General features: G+C 37.6%; 1 protein-coding gene across 1 annotated transcript; it reads left to right on the plus strand.

Annotated features, from left to right (window-relative positions):
• Positions 1–3193: 3193 nt before the first annotated feature.
• LOC118798182 (heat shock transcription factor 2 binding protein) lies at positions 3194–17685 on the plus strand. Its single transcript, XM_036557548.1, has 8 exons — positions 3194–3302; positions 4990–5137; positions 8214–8317; positions 11284–11433; positions 13407–13548; positions 14615–14732; positions 15431–15534; positions 16545–17685. The coding sequence occupies exons 1-8, from the start codon at positions 3252–3254 to the stop codon at positions 16775–16777; spliced, it is 1050 nt and encodes a 349-aa protein (XP_036413441.1). The 5' UTR covers positions 3194–3251; the 3' UTR covers positions 16778–17685.
• Positions 17686–18979: the final 1294 nt, after the last annotated feature.

An 18979-nucleotide genomic window follows, 5' to 3' on the forward strand; every position in this document is an offset into this window, starting at 1 on the left:
ACAAAACACTCCGGGACACACACAGACAGACACACGCTCTGGAAGTGTAACTTGAGTGGCCGCGTGTAAAACCCGGAGCGGATTTTCAACTCCGCATCACGGCCTCTAGTGCAGTAGGGGCTAAAGGCAGACATGGAACACACACGATGGATTGGAACTCCAATGCTGCTAAACTAATGTCCAATCGAAATCTAAGCTCCCCTACATTGTTTATGCTACGGAGCCTCTAAGGTGACATATTGATTATTGTTTAATATGTTAAAGCCACAAATTACTACACTGAGGCCTGAATTTACTATAATTGAGGCCATGAATTACTGTTGAGGCCACAAAATGCTATAGTGAGAAAACAAATTACTATATTGAGGCCATGAGTTATGAGAAATTTAACTTGGGGCCTCAATGTATTAATCTGTGGCCACACCTTATTAAAAACGAATCACCATGTCACCTTAAGGTCTCTGTAGCACACAGTCCATTTAGGGAAACTACATAAAACATAGCAGTTTTCCATGATACAGTCCCTTTAATAGATTTACTAGAGCTCAAAGGTGAGAGGTATAGACACCAGCATGGAAGTGACCAAACAGAAAAAAACGAGCACACTTATCCAAAAAAAGGAATCAGGAACTATGAACACGAAGGACTAAAATAACACTGAGTAAAAAGTAGATTCCCTTCTCCACACACATAGTTGAACAGACGCAAAATAAATAAATAAAAACATTTGAAAGTAATCAGAAAAGTTCCAGTCAACCAAAAGTTTCCTTAAGAAGATGTAACTGAGTAAGTGTAACTGGGTTCCACCCACCTCTGATGGTCAGTGGCACAAGGCGCTAGTTTCTGTAAGTATTAAATCTTTGTGCAGGTCAGAGCTTCAAGCCTGTACAGTTACACATTCATCACAACACAAACTCCAAGAAGACTGAAGATGGGTCAAGCTAGCACTTTATTATCAAGAAAAAATGTGGACTTGTTAGCATTACAGGGCAGAGGGAATTTTGGCCCACAATCTCTACAGCACTTGTCTATGGGCCTAAAAGGCCCATGTCCTACACTATAAATTTTAGGCCCACTTATGACATTTTTGTACCAAAACCAGTCATGTTTCATTTTTATATGATGATTTTCCCATCTCTCTTCATCCCCTATGTAACAGGCTGTTATTTTACTTTGAATTTAAGACTGATATGTAAATGAGCTCTGTTCTGATTGGTTGCCATGCATTGTGCCTCATTCAAAAAGTAGTCTGTGTTTAAACACTCCTCCTAACTTCAGTGTGAGTGGGCGGGGCTAAACTGCTATAGGCTGAATAGGTGGATACATGTAAATGACATCACAAAAACAACAAATTAAAAAATGGGCTGTTTTTGCATCTTAGTTTAATAAGATAAACCCAACAGAACCTGGTCAGCTTTCTTAGTTGGTCCAGTCCCTCTCATCTGAGTGAGATTTCATAATACAAGCAAGAGTAGTCAGAGAAATGGAGATGAGCCCAAATGATAATACAGGCCATCCTAATCCAGAGTGTGAGGGATCTGTCTCCTCAGATACACAGAAACAAAGGCAATTTCACAGGCATTCAAAAGGATGGATGCCACCAAACCCATCAGAGGCATTGTCTGCTCAGGCTCAGCTGCGTTAAAGATCTCATTTAGGATGAAAGAGAATTATCTGTGTACTAGGACAAGAAGAGAAGACAAAGAAGCAACATTTCTCAAAATGTAACTTTTATTAATCAGTTACATTTTAGCATGTAGGACTTCAGTTATCACTAATATACATCATCTAAACCGTTTATCCTTCTGGGTCGCGGTGGGGTGCTGGAGCCTATCCCAGCTGTCATTGGGCGGAAGGCAGGTTCCCTTTTAATGTAAGGAGCAATTTTTGCTAGTTTAAAATATATATTAAATTAACATTTTGACATGTTGAAATTCAAATAGACAGTTTTACTTTTACATGTTGAAGATTCAGTTTTCAAAGGTAAGAAATGAATTTGGAAATATGTAAACTTTAACTATTAAAAATTCAACATTTAATTTTTACTTTTGCAAATATCCCATGTCGAAATTTACTTCATGCAAGTAAAATTGTTCCTCTCATTAAAATGGACTGGGAAAAGCAACGAATTCTTATTAGTGTGAACTCAAATCTTACATGCTGATTTCTATAAGTAAAGAATTTCAATGTTAGAATTTTGTATTTCATGTTTTTACTACTACAAATAACATTTTAATTTTAATCTAAATTAAATTTCGGATATGACAATGTGGAATGAAAGACAAAGGGGCTTAAAAATAACACATACAAACAGTTAATATGTTTGTATCTGAATGTCACTTGACAGAACAGATAGCAGACTATGAAGGAGAACTCCACCAAGTTTTCAAAAATTCCACATAATGAACTGGTTAAGATGTAAACAAAGTCATTCAGAGTGGTTTAATGTGAAATTTACAGACTCAGAATTGTTCACAGTGGTGGTAAATGGAACCAGACATCTGAAAAGTTTAAGGCCTCTCTTTTACATGAAGTTGTTAGATGAAGTGGTTAGGTAAATGCTGTCTGATGCCTAAGACATTGTTTAATGATAGTTTTGTGATAAAGTTTTGGCTGAAAATGTATTTTAATCAATTTATTTAAATTGACTCATGGTGAAGGGATACAAACAGGGGGTTATGAGGCAAAATAGTCCACAAAGAAAACTTTTTTTTTTTTTTTCAGATTTATTACTATTTTACCATAATCAACATTACATATAAAAACTCAGAAGACTCAGTGTAGCTTCATTGGTGGTTTAGGATAGTAAATAAAATGGCTATATATGTGTTGTAGACACTGTGACCCCTGGTTTCTATCACCACCACTGTAAAGAAAACGTTTCTCTACAACGAACCACTTCACATCAAACCACCCTGAAACACTTTGTTTCCATCTCAAGGACTGAATTGTGGAGACGTTTTGAAAAATTGGTGGGATTCCCCTTTAAAGTATCGTTATGTGACTTACTGATCTCACATCTGAGTCAGGACTACTTATCGATTTTAACCCTCATCGCTGGCTGGATTAGCCCTGTGTCTTGTTCCTCTGAGCGGCAGTGTTGAATTGTGCTGCTCTAAAAACACTGAAAAGAACCGCCGTGAATCTCCAGCAGAGGGCGCCACAGAGCTCCATTAACCCGCTCAGCCTAAGACACCGTGAGAGAAACGCTGTGAATGCTGGTAGATATTTAACCGTCAACGTTTCTCAAAATGAAAGCGTTAGACGCCACTAAAGTGTCGCCTTTGAGCTCGACAAGAGAGGTACATATCACTGTCCGTGTCCTTTTGTAGGGTTTTCACTCTCAGACAGCGGAGAGACTCACAGTGTCACTTTATTTTGGATAGTTCAGGTAACGGTGGCTAACGCTAACTCAGCTAGGTTAACTGAAGTTAAATGGGGATTAATTTGACTAATTTAGCTACCAAATACACCGCAGACAAGGTGAACTCTCTCTTCTAAACTAGAGAAGCACAACCAAAGTAGCCAGTTTCTACAAAACAACACAATATTTAAATGTTGTGAAACAAGAAAAAATGAAGTCTAACGTAAGCTGACGTTAAAGGACCAAGGTCCCACAGTCTGTGTTGTATTTTGTTTTATTTCCTTGTGTTCTTATTTTTGTCGTTTTATGTACTAAAAAAGTGGTGATAAATGTTTGTTACTATGCATTTTTAAGGGCTTATATAAAAAATAAAGTAAAATTAATTCCCCTTGTTGCTTTTTTGAAAGGCACGAGTTTGAAGTAGTATGTAAACACTAATACAGTTTCAAAACATAATTCCTTAACTCCCCAGTCCTGACAGTATACACCCCCCTATTCACGCTGAAGTTATCAGGGGTGTTTCAGCTCAGACTGCTCTATGAACAAGGCACAACACAGGGCAGACAATCAGAAGAGAGCTCATATTATCAGTCTTAAACAGTACAGTAACTAAAACAATCTGTTTAATTGAAAAGGTTAATAAAGATAAAATACAAGAAAAATATATTTAGGAGGGGCGGCGGGCGGGTGGTCAAGAAAAATGTACGTAAGTATTAAAAGTGGACCTCAAGGGAGAAACATTAAATGGGAGCTTTAAGACTGGTGTATGTTTGTTAGCTCTGTTCTGATTGGCTACCCTGCATTGTGCATTACTCAGAAAATCTGAGCTGAAACACCCCTTATAACTTCAGCAGGAGTGGGCGGGGCTAAACTGTTGTAGGCTGAATGGGTGGATATATGTAAATTTGAGTTTTTATGACATCACAAAACACTGAATTAAAAATGAGCTGTTATCTGTAGCTTATTTTCCATATATGGACTGTGTGGACTGAGGAGTGAACAGTATGTCTTGAAACTTCATTAATGTTTACATGCTACGTGAAAATCATTTATTTGATTAAAAAAAAGGGAGGAAATTTTGTTTTTTCATTGTACAGCCCATTTAAGTTAGTATGTAAGCTTTCTACATAAATGCAGAATTGAGAATACAGTACAGCATATTTAATTAAGGTTTTGACACAACTTAAGTGGGACAGCCTGGAGCTAAAATATTTGTTTAATTGAAGTTTAAACGTGTATATATGGCGGTAGATTATACTTACTATTGAGTTCAAGTGTCAAGGCCTTTGTTTTCTTGTTACTTCTTGCAGTCGATACTCAGAGTCACCACTAGATGTCAGTATTGTTTCAGTTTGTTCCTTAAAATACTCATTGACCAGTGAAGAGTGATAGAAGCCAGAGAGGATAACCTTCATCAGTGTTTCAGTCCCACAGTTTTCACACATTTTCACTGTTTTTCCTGCTGTAGTTCAAGTGATTCAGCAAAAGGAGGTTTTGGTTGTGAGTTAATGATGTAGGTCAGGTGCAGGAACTGAAAAACACAGATCTATCATCACTCTTTTGATGTGGACGGTTTTGATCTTCTCATTACAACACACGTTTTTAATTTGCACTGTCTTTTGTAGGATTTAGGAGGAGACTGTTTTGTCAGAGTCAGAAAAAGGGACTTGGAGAGACTGTCTACAGAGGTCATGCAGCTCCGAGAGTTTCTGCCAAAGGTTATTAACAGAGAATTTATCGACTCCCTGCATAAAGCACGATCTTTAGAAACACGTAAGTCAACCCCCCTCATAGTCATACACTGCAGGAGAACAGTTTGGAAGCCAGTTAATTAAATAAGCATGACAAGAAGAGATATTAAAATGTCTGCATAATTCTGCTGGTTGAGATGTAAACAGAGTCTTTCAGAGTGGTTTGATATGAAATGGTTTATTGTAGAGAAACTAGGGGTCGCAAAACAACCAGTAAACCTAAACATGTCTCCTGAGGTTTTATATGTATTGTTGATAAAATAGTGGAAAATTTGGAAAGAAAAGTTTTCTTTTGGTTCTTTTTTTGCCTTATCACATCCTGCATGCACATCTCTCCGTTAATGACTTTTAAAAATGCATTTTAAGCCAAAACCTTCTCAAAGCTGTTGTGAAACTACATCTCAAACATCAAGCAGCAAATTTGTAATCATTTTATGTAATAACTTTCAGTAAGAGACCTTTCAGAAGCATTAAATTCCTCACACATCTGGTTCCTATCGCTACCACTGTGAACAATTTTGACTAAACTGTTAACAGTTCTGATAAGTTTTTCTAGAACGGTGGAAAATCACTGGAATTCCTCTTAAAATGTCTGCAGTAATAGAGTACAACTAAGTTATTTCCTCCTTAGAGCTGCGACTTATTCTTCAGGATTTTGTTGAGTTTTACCTGATCAGATCCACCTGATTGTCCTATTCAGAAGCTCCTGAAGCCTTTATGAACTCAATCAGGTGTAATAAATCAGTGTAAGGAACAGTTATCAACAAAGGCTGTGAGAGTTTTTCCAGTATTATGTACTAGAATATGAATGTGTCACTGCAAACTAGTACAATATTTACAAAAAACATCTTTGGTTAAAATAGATGTCACTAAACATGTCATGTCATGTTGTGTTGGTTATTTAATATAGTGAACTTAAGGTGTATTTATCTAATGGTCTACCATTATTGGCCCCTCGTGAAATAATGAAAGAGTAAAGAACGTAAGTGGACTGTTTCAGCTTGAAAACAAGAGCAGCTAAATATCAGTGTGCTCCCAAAACAGATGTTAAAAACAACACATGTTGTGTTTATCTAGGCATGTTCATTAGTTAATTACAACACACGATATGTTACTTTTAACACAGCTTGTGTTAACACATTTGTGTGTGCAGTTCAGGTTAACACAGAAAGCAGTGGCACCAAATGTGTTAAACACATCACAGAAGGTGTGCAGTTAATTAACATGTGAGAAGGCTTTTGTCTTTCTACGTGTTTCAAAAAGGCACGTATTATTTGTCCTTTAGCCTTTTTAATTCAGAATCAGCACTGCGCTGGGGTCTTAGCTCTCAGCAGCGCTGTAAACTATTTAAACAAAGACATGGATCGAATCTGAGATACAGCACAATGTTATGTCACCATCACATAAATGGAATGCAGTTACGTGAGTTAAGACACTTATGAAGCTCCACTGCTGTAGTTCGTTTAGACTCTGATGCTTTACCACTTCAAGCATTGCTTTCATGTGAAATGTTTCTTTGTACATTCTTTGGGACATTAATTTTTTACAGTGGTGGTGATAGGAACCAGGGCTCATGATGTCTACAATGCAAATATAGTGATTTTATTTACTATCCAAAACCACCAGTGAACCGACACGTGTCTTCTGAGTTTAATACATAATGTTGATGATGGTGAAACAGTGATAAATCTAAAAAAAAAGGTTTGTTTTTTTTAAAACTGTTTTGCCTTACAGCACCCTGCAATTTTATCTCAAAATTTTATCTCCGAACAACGTTCCAGGCATCAGGCAGCATAACCATTTTTTGTAATAGTTTTCTGTGAAAGTAGCTTTTAACGCATTAAACGCCTTGAACGTTTGGTTCCTGTCACCACCACTGTGAACAACTGTGACTCAGTAGGTTGATCTAGAGCAAAGCATTTCACACCAAACCGCTCTGAATGACTTTCGCATTTTAAGGTGTGCATTATGTAGAAATTTCCTTTTAAGGTCCCAACTTAAAGGAATAATTCTGTGCCTATGTGGTTTCTGACAATGTGTGACATACTGTTATCTATGAAATTGGACAGGTACAGACAAAAATCCAAATAAAATAAAAGGTGCATTCTGCTGCTGTTTTTTACCTATGTGGTGTACTTTAGTCCATTTTTATATAGTAGTGTGTCCTAAACTGTGAGAAATCATAGGTATGAGTCTATTTGAGATTACTAAACTACTTGGCGTGACTTGGGGCAAGTGATGATTTAGGTATGGTCTTAATACAGTATTGATGAGTTATGAACTTCCAATGCATGTTAGCTACATTGGCCTCGTAGCTTCAGTGCAAAACTAAAGAAGAACATTTCAGACACCAAACATATCTTGACTGATCAACTATGTTTGAGGTAAAAGGAAAATTGCGTAGATTTGATTTTGTACAAACTAGTGTTATAGTCAAGACCACTAGAGATGAGTCAAGACCGAAACTTGGACATATTGAGTCCATGCCAAGACCAACACTTTGTAGTAGTCGAGTCCGTGTCATTCATTGCTGTACATTCATTATCATTTGTTAAACATGATATATATTAATAGAAGACATTATATTTTACATTTATTATAAATCACATTATTCCCTGAAACCAAGACAAGATAGAAGTTCAAATGATGTCTCAACACCATAACACTCGAGACAGAGACCAGGCTTCAACACTATACTACGAACTATCTCTTTAAAAACTTTGTGAGGTATTTACAATGCACCATTTAAAGATAGACATTTATGAATGCTTATTTTGTCAGTCACAGGTATTTTAAGGAATAAACGTGCAAAGAAGGACACACAGTCTCACTAGTGTGAAGCACTGCTCTTATGAAGCATCCAAAGCTATTTGACTTTTAATGATGCCCGTCTTGTGGAGAATTTTCAACCTGCTAAACATGATTAAGTGAATGAACTATAAGACAGTTCTATGTAGAGGCCTCACATCTAAAAATCATAAACATTCTTTTCTCTGTAGCTGCCAATGGTAAGCTGCATATGTTATGAAGGTAATAAAGTGCATTTTTGTGCTACTGTGCTCTTGGGGATCTCACTGTAGGTTCTCTTTGTTGTGCAGTGAAGGAGCAGAGCCAGCAAGAGCAGCAGCAGCTAAAGCAGGAGTGCCTACACCTTCACTCGCGCCTGGAAGCCCTGCAGGCAGAGTGTCAGAGAGAGAAGGAGGTGAGGGAGAGGAAGAATGCATAGAAAAGGAGAATTTTTTACAGCTGCTTGAGTTTAGTCTAGCTTTTGGTGCATATGAGCATAACATGAGCACTAACCTAAAAACTTTGTGAATCCAAATGTTTCTTACGGTTCTTATGGTTCCACTGGGTTCTTTGCCCTGTATTTGCTAACATTTTATTTATACTTGCTATTTAATATTTGCTTAAAGGGTCAATATCATGGAGCACAAAACTTTTCCCACTTATTTAAAATAAAAGAGTTTGATAAAGTTCAAGTCTGTGTAGTCCATGTATGGTAGTTGAATTCTTCTCTTGCAGTTTAACTCCACCCATTCAGATTGAAGTTATAAGGAGTGTTTCAAAAAGTTGGGACAGTAGGTAAAATGCAGATAAAAACAAAGAGCAGTTTTTTTTTACAGGCAGTTAAACAGCACAAAGAATATACATTTAATATTGTGCTTTATTAACTTTACTGATTTTTGTAAATATATGCTAAAAAGTTGGGACAGGGGCAATGTAAGATGGGGAAGTTTGTGGAATAATCAAAACGCGTGTTTTGAAACATTTCACAGGTAAACAGATGAGACCAACATTTCTCAACACACCACTGCATGGAATTTAGTGATTTTACCATCTACAGTCCACAACATTATTAAATAATTCAGAGAATCTGGAGAAATCTCTGTGCGAAAAGAGCAAAGCTAACGGCACTGCAATAAAAACTGGCATGTTTCTGTAATGAATATAACCACATGGACTTGGGAATACTTCGGAAAGCCTTGATAGTAAACACAGTTCATCACTCTATCTGCGAATGCAAGTTAAGACTGTACTATGCAAAGCGGAAGCCACATATCAACAACATTCAGAAACACCGCCAACTTCTCTGGGCTCATCTGAGATGGACTGACACAAATTGGAAACATGTGCTGTGGTCTGACGAGTCCACCTTTCAGATTGTTTTTGGAAATAACAGATGTTGTGTTCTCCAGGCCAAAGAGGAAAGGACCATCCCAACTGTTACTGAAGCAAAGATCAAAAGCCAGCGTGTGTCATGCTATGGGGTGTGTTAGTGGGTAACTGCACATCTGTGAAGGGATCATTAATGCTGAGGGGTACGTTCACATTTTGGAGCAACATATGCTGCCATCAGGGACGGCTCTGCTTGTTTCAGCAAGACAGTGCTAGATTGAATCTTGAGCAAGTGTTATATCAAGCAAGAATGGAAAGAAATTCCACTTTCACAACTACCAGAATTGGTGTCCTCAGTTCCCAAACAATAACTGAACGTTGTTGAAAGGAAAGGTGATATAAACAGTGGTAAACATACTCCTGTCCCAACTTTTTTGGAACTGGTTCAGGCATCAAATGTATGAAAAATGTATATATACAAAATTAGTTGAAACGTTAAACGTCTTGTCTTTGTACTTTGTCCATTTGAATACAGGTCAAAAAGGATTTGCAAATGATTGCTATCTGTTTTTATTTATATTTTATTTAGATTTATATTTTTATATTCCTGCTGTGTGAACTTCTTTTGGAAGTGGGTTTGTACATAATCCCACAGAAATGTCATAAGTGTATGCCAGGGAAAAAATAAAATGCAAAAAATGTCCCTTTATTCATCAACTGAATCATCCCTGTAATTCTGGGATGCCCAACTTTATTCCCAAAGAGCTACCACCCTGCAGAGTTTAGTTTCAGCATGCACAGCTATAATAATGGGACGCTCTTGAAGGCCTTCATTATGATGATTGACAGGGTCAGGTGTGTTAGATTAGGACTGGAACTAAACTCTGCCGAGTGGCAAATCTCCAGGAGCAGAGTTGGGCAGCCTCGCTGTAAATCAGCACACGCTGATTAGTCAGACGAACAGTTAGTTCCAGGGGAGATAATGTCTGTGGAGCAAAACAAGCTGAAAGCACACATGATTGTAAATGAGAGTGGGATGAATTGAAATGAGTCCAATTATGATTACCTTAATCATTGCTTTGGGGCCTTTTAGGGTTGCATGTATAGTACTATACAGTCAGAGATCACCCTTCATTTATTTAATTTCCAGTCAAAACGGCCATTAAGTACAATTTACTCATTTTTCAGCGTGAGATAAAAGCAGAAAACTATTTTTGCTATTTATCAGTATTTTGTGTGTCCACAACTTCATGACAGCTTCCTGCAGGGATATTTTTCACACCTCCAAAGTTCAGTCTTAGAAAGTTGGTTGCATTTTCTGCTTCTCACGATCCAAATAATTCCAAACATATTCAGCGATGTTGAAGTCTGGACTCTGGAGTGACCAGTCCATTGTTCTGAGAACACCAGCAGCTTTTTTGTGTGGTTTGTAAATGTTCTGTTTTGTCTACTTTCTTTTCTCATTATCAGCTTCTTGACAGCTGCACATCCTTTCAGATCCATAGTGTTGAGTCGTCTTCTCACAGTGGAAGGATGGAAAGAAACACCTGTGGATTATTTCCGATCTGAAGCAAGAGTAGAACTTGTTTTTGTCTTCTGCCTCAAAGATGAAAGCTTTTGTGGTCTACTAGGTCTTGCACAGCTGTTAAGAATCTCATTATCTCAATAACTTTTAGTCATTTAGATTATTTCATCTTCTGTTTTGGGAACACCTCCTCTGACTTCCCCCTTCTTTATGCAAGTGGACTGTCTTCTATCTAATCTCCTCAGAAATATCTCCTGAAACATGAATAACTTGTACTTAATGATTGTTTTGACTGGAAAGTGAGTAAATGAAGGCTGGTCTCTTACTTTTGCACAGCACTGTATGTGCTAATTATTTTTAAAAGTTAGCCAGACAAAAATTAATGATTAATTATGAAATTACTTATGAAAATCAAATTGGATTGTGGTGAAATGTGAGATTTTATGATGCACCTACACAACTGTATTCGCATCTAATCGTTGTGAGGTCAGAGATTTATTTACTGTATTTTATGTGTCTGTTTGCAGGAGAAGATGGTCCTGAGGGAGCAGTTGTGGGAGAGCAGGGAGCAGCTGCAGCAGCAGGCTGAGTTCTGTACTGGTCTGGGCGCCGCCTCCTGTACTCTGCTCTGGAGCGCCTCCCGCAGAGAAGAGGCTGTCAGGGACATATTGGCTGATGTAAGTCAACCTGAAAAAGGAATTCTTCTTCCAGAAATACTGACCAAGCTGTCAGTTACTGAATGGCTAGTACTAAGTGATTTGAAGCATTTTTGTTTATTGTTAGCGCTATTAACATTTTTGGGCAACGTGTTGTGTAAAAGCCTTTATACAATGAGTGTGATAAATTCATACGCCAATATATCAATTCAAACACGTGTAAAACTAATGAAAATAAACAAAGACAGTCTTTCAGGGCACTGAAAATGCGATGCTGCTTTATTCTCCATTCATTTGTTGATCTCTCACTGCTGTCTCTAATGTTGACATGGCGATAACCAAGCTGAATAATTGGCTGTATCTGAGCTGCTAGAACTTTTTGCCAAATGTCAGAAAGATTAATTTGTCTTTTGCTTCGCCACTTTTCGCACTAGCATCTCCAAACGCTGAGCTACAAACTGTATCACTCATTATTCTGAGTTGGAGTGTCTAATTTATTGTTTTGACAGTCAGCTGTGGAACACTGTATTCTCCTCACTTATTTGAAATAAGAATTTAATGAAGTTCCAGTCCATACAGTCCATGTACAGAAATCAAGTTACTGTATTGAATTTGTCTTGTCATAAAAAAAGGGTATTAACATGTATGAACCTATTTAACCTACAGCAGTTTCACCCTGCCCATTCACACTGACGTTGTAAGGAGTGTTTACCGTTCATGCTGCTTCTTGAACAAGGCTCATCACAGGGCAGACAATCAGACGAGAGCACAATTACATATGTTAGTCTTATGGCACAGCAACAGAAACAGCCTGTTTAATTCTAAGGAATGAAAGAGAGGTTGGAAAATGGTCATCTGCAAATGAATCAAGGCTATTTTGGTACCCACAGAAATGTAATAAGTGGATCTACACATTGCATTTGTTGTGTTTAAACAATCTTTAAACTCTTAATATCAACCTGAAATCAAAATTGAATTGTTTTCAGTGAAATTTGCCATTTTGAGTTATGAATATGCCATGAACATGAATTGTGTAGATTTGGTGAGTTTTTAGTTTTGGGAAATGTCTGGGTGGTCTGCTGCCAGCTGAAAATTCTGAAGGAGAATCCCTCCTCTCCCCCAAACACAGGAACAACAGCAGGTTACACAGTCACTATTCAGCCAACCCACAGATATAGTATTTAATCTTTACTGACCAATCAGAACTAAGATAATGTTAGCAAGATGTGAAAAGAGAGTCATGTTTCGTGAGTGGTGAAGCTTTCAAACATTGGGCAAAGAGTTAATATATGGAAATTATGGAAGACTATAAGATACTACTTCATTTTTAACTGAAATTGAGTTTGCAGTCAAGGTTCTCCTGTGAAAGATGACGATGTAGGCCTGACAGTATTTATCGTTATCCCGATAAATTACATTACAATATGTCACAGGAAGCATGTTTGGTCCTGTTTCACTGGATTTAGTGCAGTGTAGTATGTGAAATGTTAAATACAAGAAATTGTATTAATAGTTTTTCATAGTATGATTTGTAAATGAAGCACTACTTTCTTTGTTTGAACTTACTGGATGTCAGAAAACATAAGTGATTTGACTTATGATGAAAATGTTTTGAATTATCATGATATCACTATTGCCCACCTTGAGTCATATGGTCTGCTTTCTTCTGGATTTCATTTGCTGCATTTTGAACACTATCCAGTAAAAAATGTCAATGTACTCACTGCAGCCAGCAGAATATCCCACATTGAAGCTAGTTTGTTGATTCTATTTATATATTGCGTATCTCACAGTCAGCAGGGAGTTCAAAATATGTTGTACCTTCCACACACACACACACACACATACACACACACATATATGTGTGCTTGTGTGTGTGTATGTGTGTGTGTGTGTGTGTGTGTATACATGTAGTATAAAAGGAGGAAGTCTGTTTTAGTTCTGTTATCTACCCCTCTTTTTGTGTGTGTGTGTGTGTGTGTGTTTGTATAAAGGGAAAGCTGGAGCCATTCCTGAAAGTAGCAGGTCAAACTCTTGAAAGTTTTGTCAAATCTCTGGATGAAGAGGAAAAACCTCAGCAGAACTACAGTTCCCATGAGCATCAGTTTGTGCTAGCACTGGCAGGTGTCATTACCAGTAAGGGCTCAGACATTATCTTGTAATTTTGTACACAGTTTGTACAGTTGTGTGCACAAGTTTGGCACTTTTGGCCAAATTCCATATTTTGTTGTTATTTTTTAAGTGAAAAGAAGTAAACACAACCTCTGCAGCAAACTAAATAAATAAAAACATTTTTATACAAATGTTAATGTACAGTTACTTTATATTTGAATAACTTAAAAAATGTGGACAGCCTTCCTGTTTTAAAGTCTGAGAATGTAATTAACTTAAGCCTTAAATGACTCATTAGGACTGGTTAAGGAGGGTCATGAATAGCCATTAGGATTTATCAGCTGACACTTATGGTAGGTTTGGTGGAAAAAAGGAAAGTATTTGATGAAAATAATGTCTTGTCAGCCACTAAGAATTCTATTTTTTAAGTTAATCAAACATAAAGAAATTACCATTCATAGAAAAAATCAAATGAATATGTTGCAGATCTTGTGGTTACTTTGATTCAAAAATGGAATGGATGCCCACACTGTAGCATATAACTGTCAATGACTGTCACTTACACAGAGTGTGCCCCTATTTGTTCATAATAATATAAAATATTTTGGAAATTGTTAAAATGGGACAACATGTACTTGGGTGGATATCAGTAGACTGTATGGGAAACACTGCCAATAACTTTTCAGATATTTTTTATCTGCATGTTCAGGACAGCCTCATAAAATTAAATAAGTAAATAAATAAATAAGTGGAAAAACACAGCAAAACCCTCATTATCACAAAACATGGTAGATGATAGAACAGTTCACAAGACAGCAGGACAAACTATCTGTTTTTTCTACAAATTTATGCGTAGTTTGTTGATGAAAGGTGATGAACACGGTGAAGAACTGAAGGTTGCTATTTAGCCCAAAATCTACTATCACGTGACAAAATTGCTTGAAAAATCGAGAACCAGTGACGCCGTAAAAACAATATGGAATTTTGTGCTGCTGTGGGGACGGTTGCTGTGATAGTATTAAACAGCTGTACTAAAGTACTTAAGATGTCTTTAAAGAACTCAAGACTCAGCACTGTCGTTATTTTACAGATTTAGCAGCTGTGTCGAGTGGGAGGGACTTCATCTCCAGCTCCGCCCACATCCTGTTGGACACTCTAATGCAGCTGCTTGGGCTCATGAAGCCAGGAGTGTTTCCAAAACTCAAAGTGTGGGTTGAAACTCACAAATGCACAGACACTCATACATTCTCACTCAGTGCAAAAGTCTCTGTCACCTCTGGTAAAATGACGTTTTGTTGATTTTCTAAGAAAATAAGTAAACACATCCTTTACAGAGTATACGCTTTTCCACACATTTTAATGCACAATTACTGTTTATTTGCTGAATTTAACATATTGGTAGCAACCTGCTTTGTATTTAGTGTTTTTTGTGATGTCACAATAACCAATGCATTTACATACATCTGCCTCTTCATCCTACAGCAGTTTAGCTCCACCTATTCACGCTGAAGTTATTAGGAGTGTTTCAGCCTGGACTGCTTTCTAAATCAGGCATAATACAGGGCAAACAATCGCAACAGAGCTCATTTATGTTCATCAGTTTTAAAAGAGCAGCATTAATGGCCTGTTTAATTCTAAGGCATCAGGAGAGGTTGGAAAATGGTCACGTTAAAATTAATGATGTCTTTTTATTGGTACATAAATGCACACAGCTGCCATAAATGGATGTCAGGGAAAATATAACATAAGAAAAAAAATGTGTCCTTTAATTGATAACAACTAATTTTGAGAATTTAAGTAATTACAACTCAATTATTTAAGTACAAATAATGTCAGGGCTTTCAGTGCATATGCTGTAATGAGTTTTCTCAATGTTTCTCACTGACACTTTTCTTTATGTGTGCAGGTTGATGCTGATGGCTTTATATAACGTCAGCATCAGTGTGAATGGGCTAACATACATCAGCGAAAGTCCAGCACTCCTCCCCCTTATCTGCACCCTGCTTAAAGGTGTGTGTGTGTCTGCATGTGTGCATGAGTGTGTGAGTAAGTGATTGCAGCTGAGGCAGGCCTCCAGAGGCTTTAGAGTTTATCTGATCTCAGCTTTGACGTCATGACAGCTAAACTCACGTGCGGAGGAGGGGAGGATTAAGAAAAGCCCCCACACTTTCTCTCTCTGTCCTTTGCACGTTGCTTTTTTCCTCTCTTTTTCTTGCGCATGTAACAGTGCATGTTAGTCCAGTACACATTCACCTCCTTATATGTCCATTTTTTAGTCTCGCCTTTAATCTCACACACAAAAAATTAATTCAGTCACAAACCTCCAGCTATCCAAAAGTCAGAGACCGCCCTTCATTTTCATTTCCAGTCAAAATAGCCTTTAAGCATGAGCATTTTTGAGATATTATCTCAAAAAATTAGGTAGTATTTCAAAGTAATGACCTGTACGTCACAGAATAATGGCATAGCAGTCCACTTAGTAATGAAACAAATAATAAAACAATGCTGGATTTTTTTTATTTTTAGTGCTGGAATGGGCTTCCAAACATTTTTCAGTAATGGCTTCTTGACAACTATTCGTCTATTCAGACTGGTCCGTGTTTTCTCATTTTTATTCATTTTTTTCAGATCTAAAGCAAGAGTGGAGCTTGATTTTCTCCTCTCTCTCGAAGATGAAAGTTTTAAGTACTGTTTATCTAACATAAAAGTTTTGGTGGTCTACCAGATATTGCATGGTTGTTATGAGTCCCATTTTCTCTATATCTTTCTTTTTTATGGAAACGCTGATCTTAATTATTGACTTATTTTCCTTTGATTTTGCTTTTCCTTATGCAAGTGAATTATTTCCTCAGCAGTATCTCCTGAAAATATCTCCTTAAATAACTTGTACTTAATGGTCATATTGACTGGAAATGAAACAAATGAAGGGTGTTCTCTGATGTTTGCACTGTACTATGCATTTGAATGAAGTCAATTCAGCGCTTTACTTGTTCCCATGTTTCTCCCTCCCTCCGTCTTAGACCGGGACTCAGAGGTGTGTCTGCAGGCTCTGCGGCTGCTCCAGTCTCTGCTAGTAGAGGGCAAGGTTGTGGAGCAGCTCACCCCAGACCTGCTGAGCTCTCTGCCAATAGGACGTGTCTGTCAGCTGACCTCCAGTCGCCATGCCACCCTCAGACAAACGGCCCAGGAGGCCCTGGAGGACCTAGAGCGGCTCACCAACAACCAGAACCCGGCCCATGAGAAAGAACAGTGAGGCTTTGGGCATCTTTAGACCATTACATTATTAATTATACCCTTGCAGTTAAATTAAGAGCCAGTGTATGTACACTGCTGGCCCAGTCCAGACAGAACAGTGTTCTAGGTTCAGGCAAGTTCTTCAATGGGGGCTTTCTTCAGTAGCTCTAATTCTGTTCATCATTGGTAAGTGTAATCAGTTAAAAGGGTCAGAGGTCACAGAGCCAATTAAAAAATGGCTCACTGACCTCCGGGGTGGTCCAGTGGGTAATAATATTGGTTTAAGTAACCAATGTTACCTTTTGGTTTGCACTGGATAGGGAGGATTATTGGTTGGTCTTTAATATATAAAAAATATTCAACCTAATTTTCAACCTAATCTCTATCTGCGATGTCTGCAGCGTATCGCTGTTGTCGGAAGAAAACCTCTTCTTCAAAAAGGTAACTTTACAGGAGAAGGAAAAAACCTACTTTACTTTTAATGTAAGTCAATGAAACCATCCTTTTTTCCAAGTTATTTTGGACCATTTCTTTTGGTCCATTCTTCATAAAATTTACACACAATGTAAAGGGCAACAGGCATTTTTAAATTATGTTAAAAACTGCAAAACGACAAAAATGGAGATACGAGGTTTTCTTCTGACAACAACGATATGGTCATTTACCATGGATGATAATGTTGCTGTGTTTTTTGCGTGTTTCCCTGTACATAGAAAAAGTCCATTGACTTGAAACATGTTCTCTATATATTGTCTCTAGATATTTTCCAATGTGTTTTCGCTCAGGTTTTCTGCTTGTTTCTAAGCACATGTTAATCTGTCAAACTCTTTAGATATGGCAGATAAAGCTGAGGAATGCTGGAGTATTCCTTTAAGCATGCAGTTCTGGCTTGCTGTGATTGTATCCAATTTTTGCACTTAATAACCAGTGTCGATAACATGTTCCTGTTAATACTATTTCTAATGTCTTTGCATTGTTTCAGTAATAAAAAGCTGTTTTAGGATCACCAATGATGTTCTGTTAACCCACCAAGGTGTGACAAAAGATAAAAGAAGCTTTGTGTGCCTAACTCCGCTGTATTCACTGAAAGGAAGCAGTCCCATGAAACAAAGTGTCACATTAGAGACTCTCAAATTAAAGGTGAGCTTCCTGGATGAAGGTCAACAGAGATTGATGATTTTCATTGATCACCTCTGTGGGTGGCAAACGTGTTCAGTCGACTCCGCTCTGATTACAGATCCATGTTGTGGATCCTAAATACATTATAAACCTCTAACACTATAGGAAGTAGCCATTCCCCTGGCTTTATCTCTAGATTTTAAGTACTATTTAAGTGGGCGGCAAGAGATAGCTGCATTTAGCCATTCCAGTACGTAATCCTTGCTAGACTGTGGGGGTTATATTCGGTTTTATCTGCAGGGAGAAACCACATAATACACTATATATAGTCTAAACTGTGGGTGAGTTCATGCAAGAGATTAGTCAGGCTAGGAGATAGCGGACTTCTTATCAGTCAGCGTTTGTGACAGAATACCAAGTACCGTTCTTGCTCCACTTTTAGTGGAACTGCATTAAATTGATGACCTAAATGGAAAGTGAAAGGGACAGATAGTCCAAATATTGCATTATATCACAACTGTCGTAAGAAAAAAAACTTACATTTCTGAAATGGTAACTTTATAGAAGGAAGTAACATCCTTAACTTCAATGCATGTTATTTTGTACCATTTCTATTGGTCCAGTCATCATAAAACGTTCACACAATGTAAAATGACATCCACGAGACTAGTCTAAAGAAGAATCTAAAATTTAAAAAAAAACTGGACTCAATCTCTCTGGACAATAATTATCTATTTTAAGAGTTCCCTAGAGGAAGATTGCACTTTCAAGCCTAGGTCAAATGGAGCCCATGTGTAGCTGTGCACTGTCCCTAATACTGCTGCAAATAACATCGCATTATACGCTCAATGTGACCAGCTGCAGGTAGACACTCTTACAAGCACATGTGACCTTTGCCTGCTGTCAGGAGCATTAGCTATACAACAAGGAGCACACTGCCAGAAGGCTTTACAATGACTTCATGCGCACTGTTGATTAAACCTCCATTAGTTCAGTGCTTTGGAGGTATTTAAGCAAGAGAAATGTGTGTTCATTGTAAATAGTCCTTTATAACTTAGCCATGTGCTGATGGTTGTTGTTGCAAAGAAGGTTTTGAGTCCCC

The sequence above is a fragment of the Colossoma macropomum genome, unplaced genomic scaffold, assembly GCF_904425465.1.
Source record: "Colossoma macropomum unplaced genomic scaffold, Colossoma_macropomum, whole genome shotgun sequence".
In the NCBI taxonomy this organism is placed as follows: domain Eukaryota; kingdom Metazoa; phylum Chordata; class Actinopteri; order Characiformes; family Serrasalmidae; genus Colossoma; species Colossoma macropomum.

What these genes read in the sequence shown, in the direction of transcription:
- LOC118798182 (XM_036557548.1), top strand. Translation starts at nt 3,252, where the DNA reads ATGAAAGCGTTAGACGCCACTAAAGTGTCGCCTTTGAGCTCGACAAGA. An exon ending in TCAGGGACATATTGGCTGAT is followed by an intron (nt 11,434 to 13,406) that starts GTAAGTCAACCT and finishes GTTTGTATAAAG; the next exon opens with GGAAAGCTGGAGCCATTCCT. An exon ending in GTGTTTCCAAAACTCAAAGT is followed by an intron (nt 14,733 to 15,430) that starts GTGGGTTGAAAC and finishes TTATGTGTGCAG; the next exon opens with GTTGATGCTGATGGCTTTAT.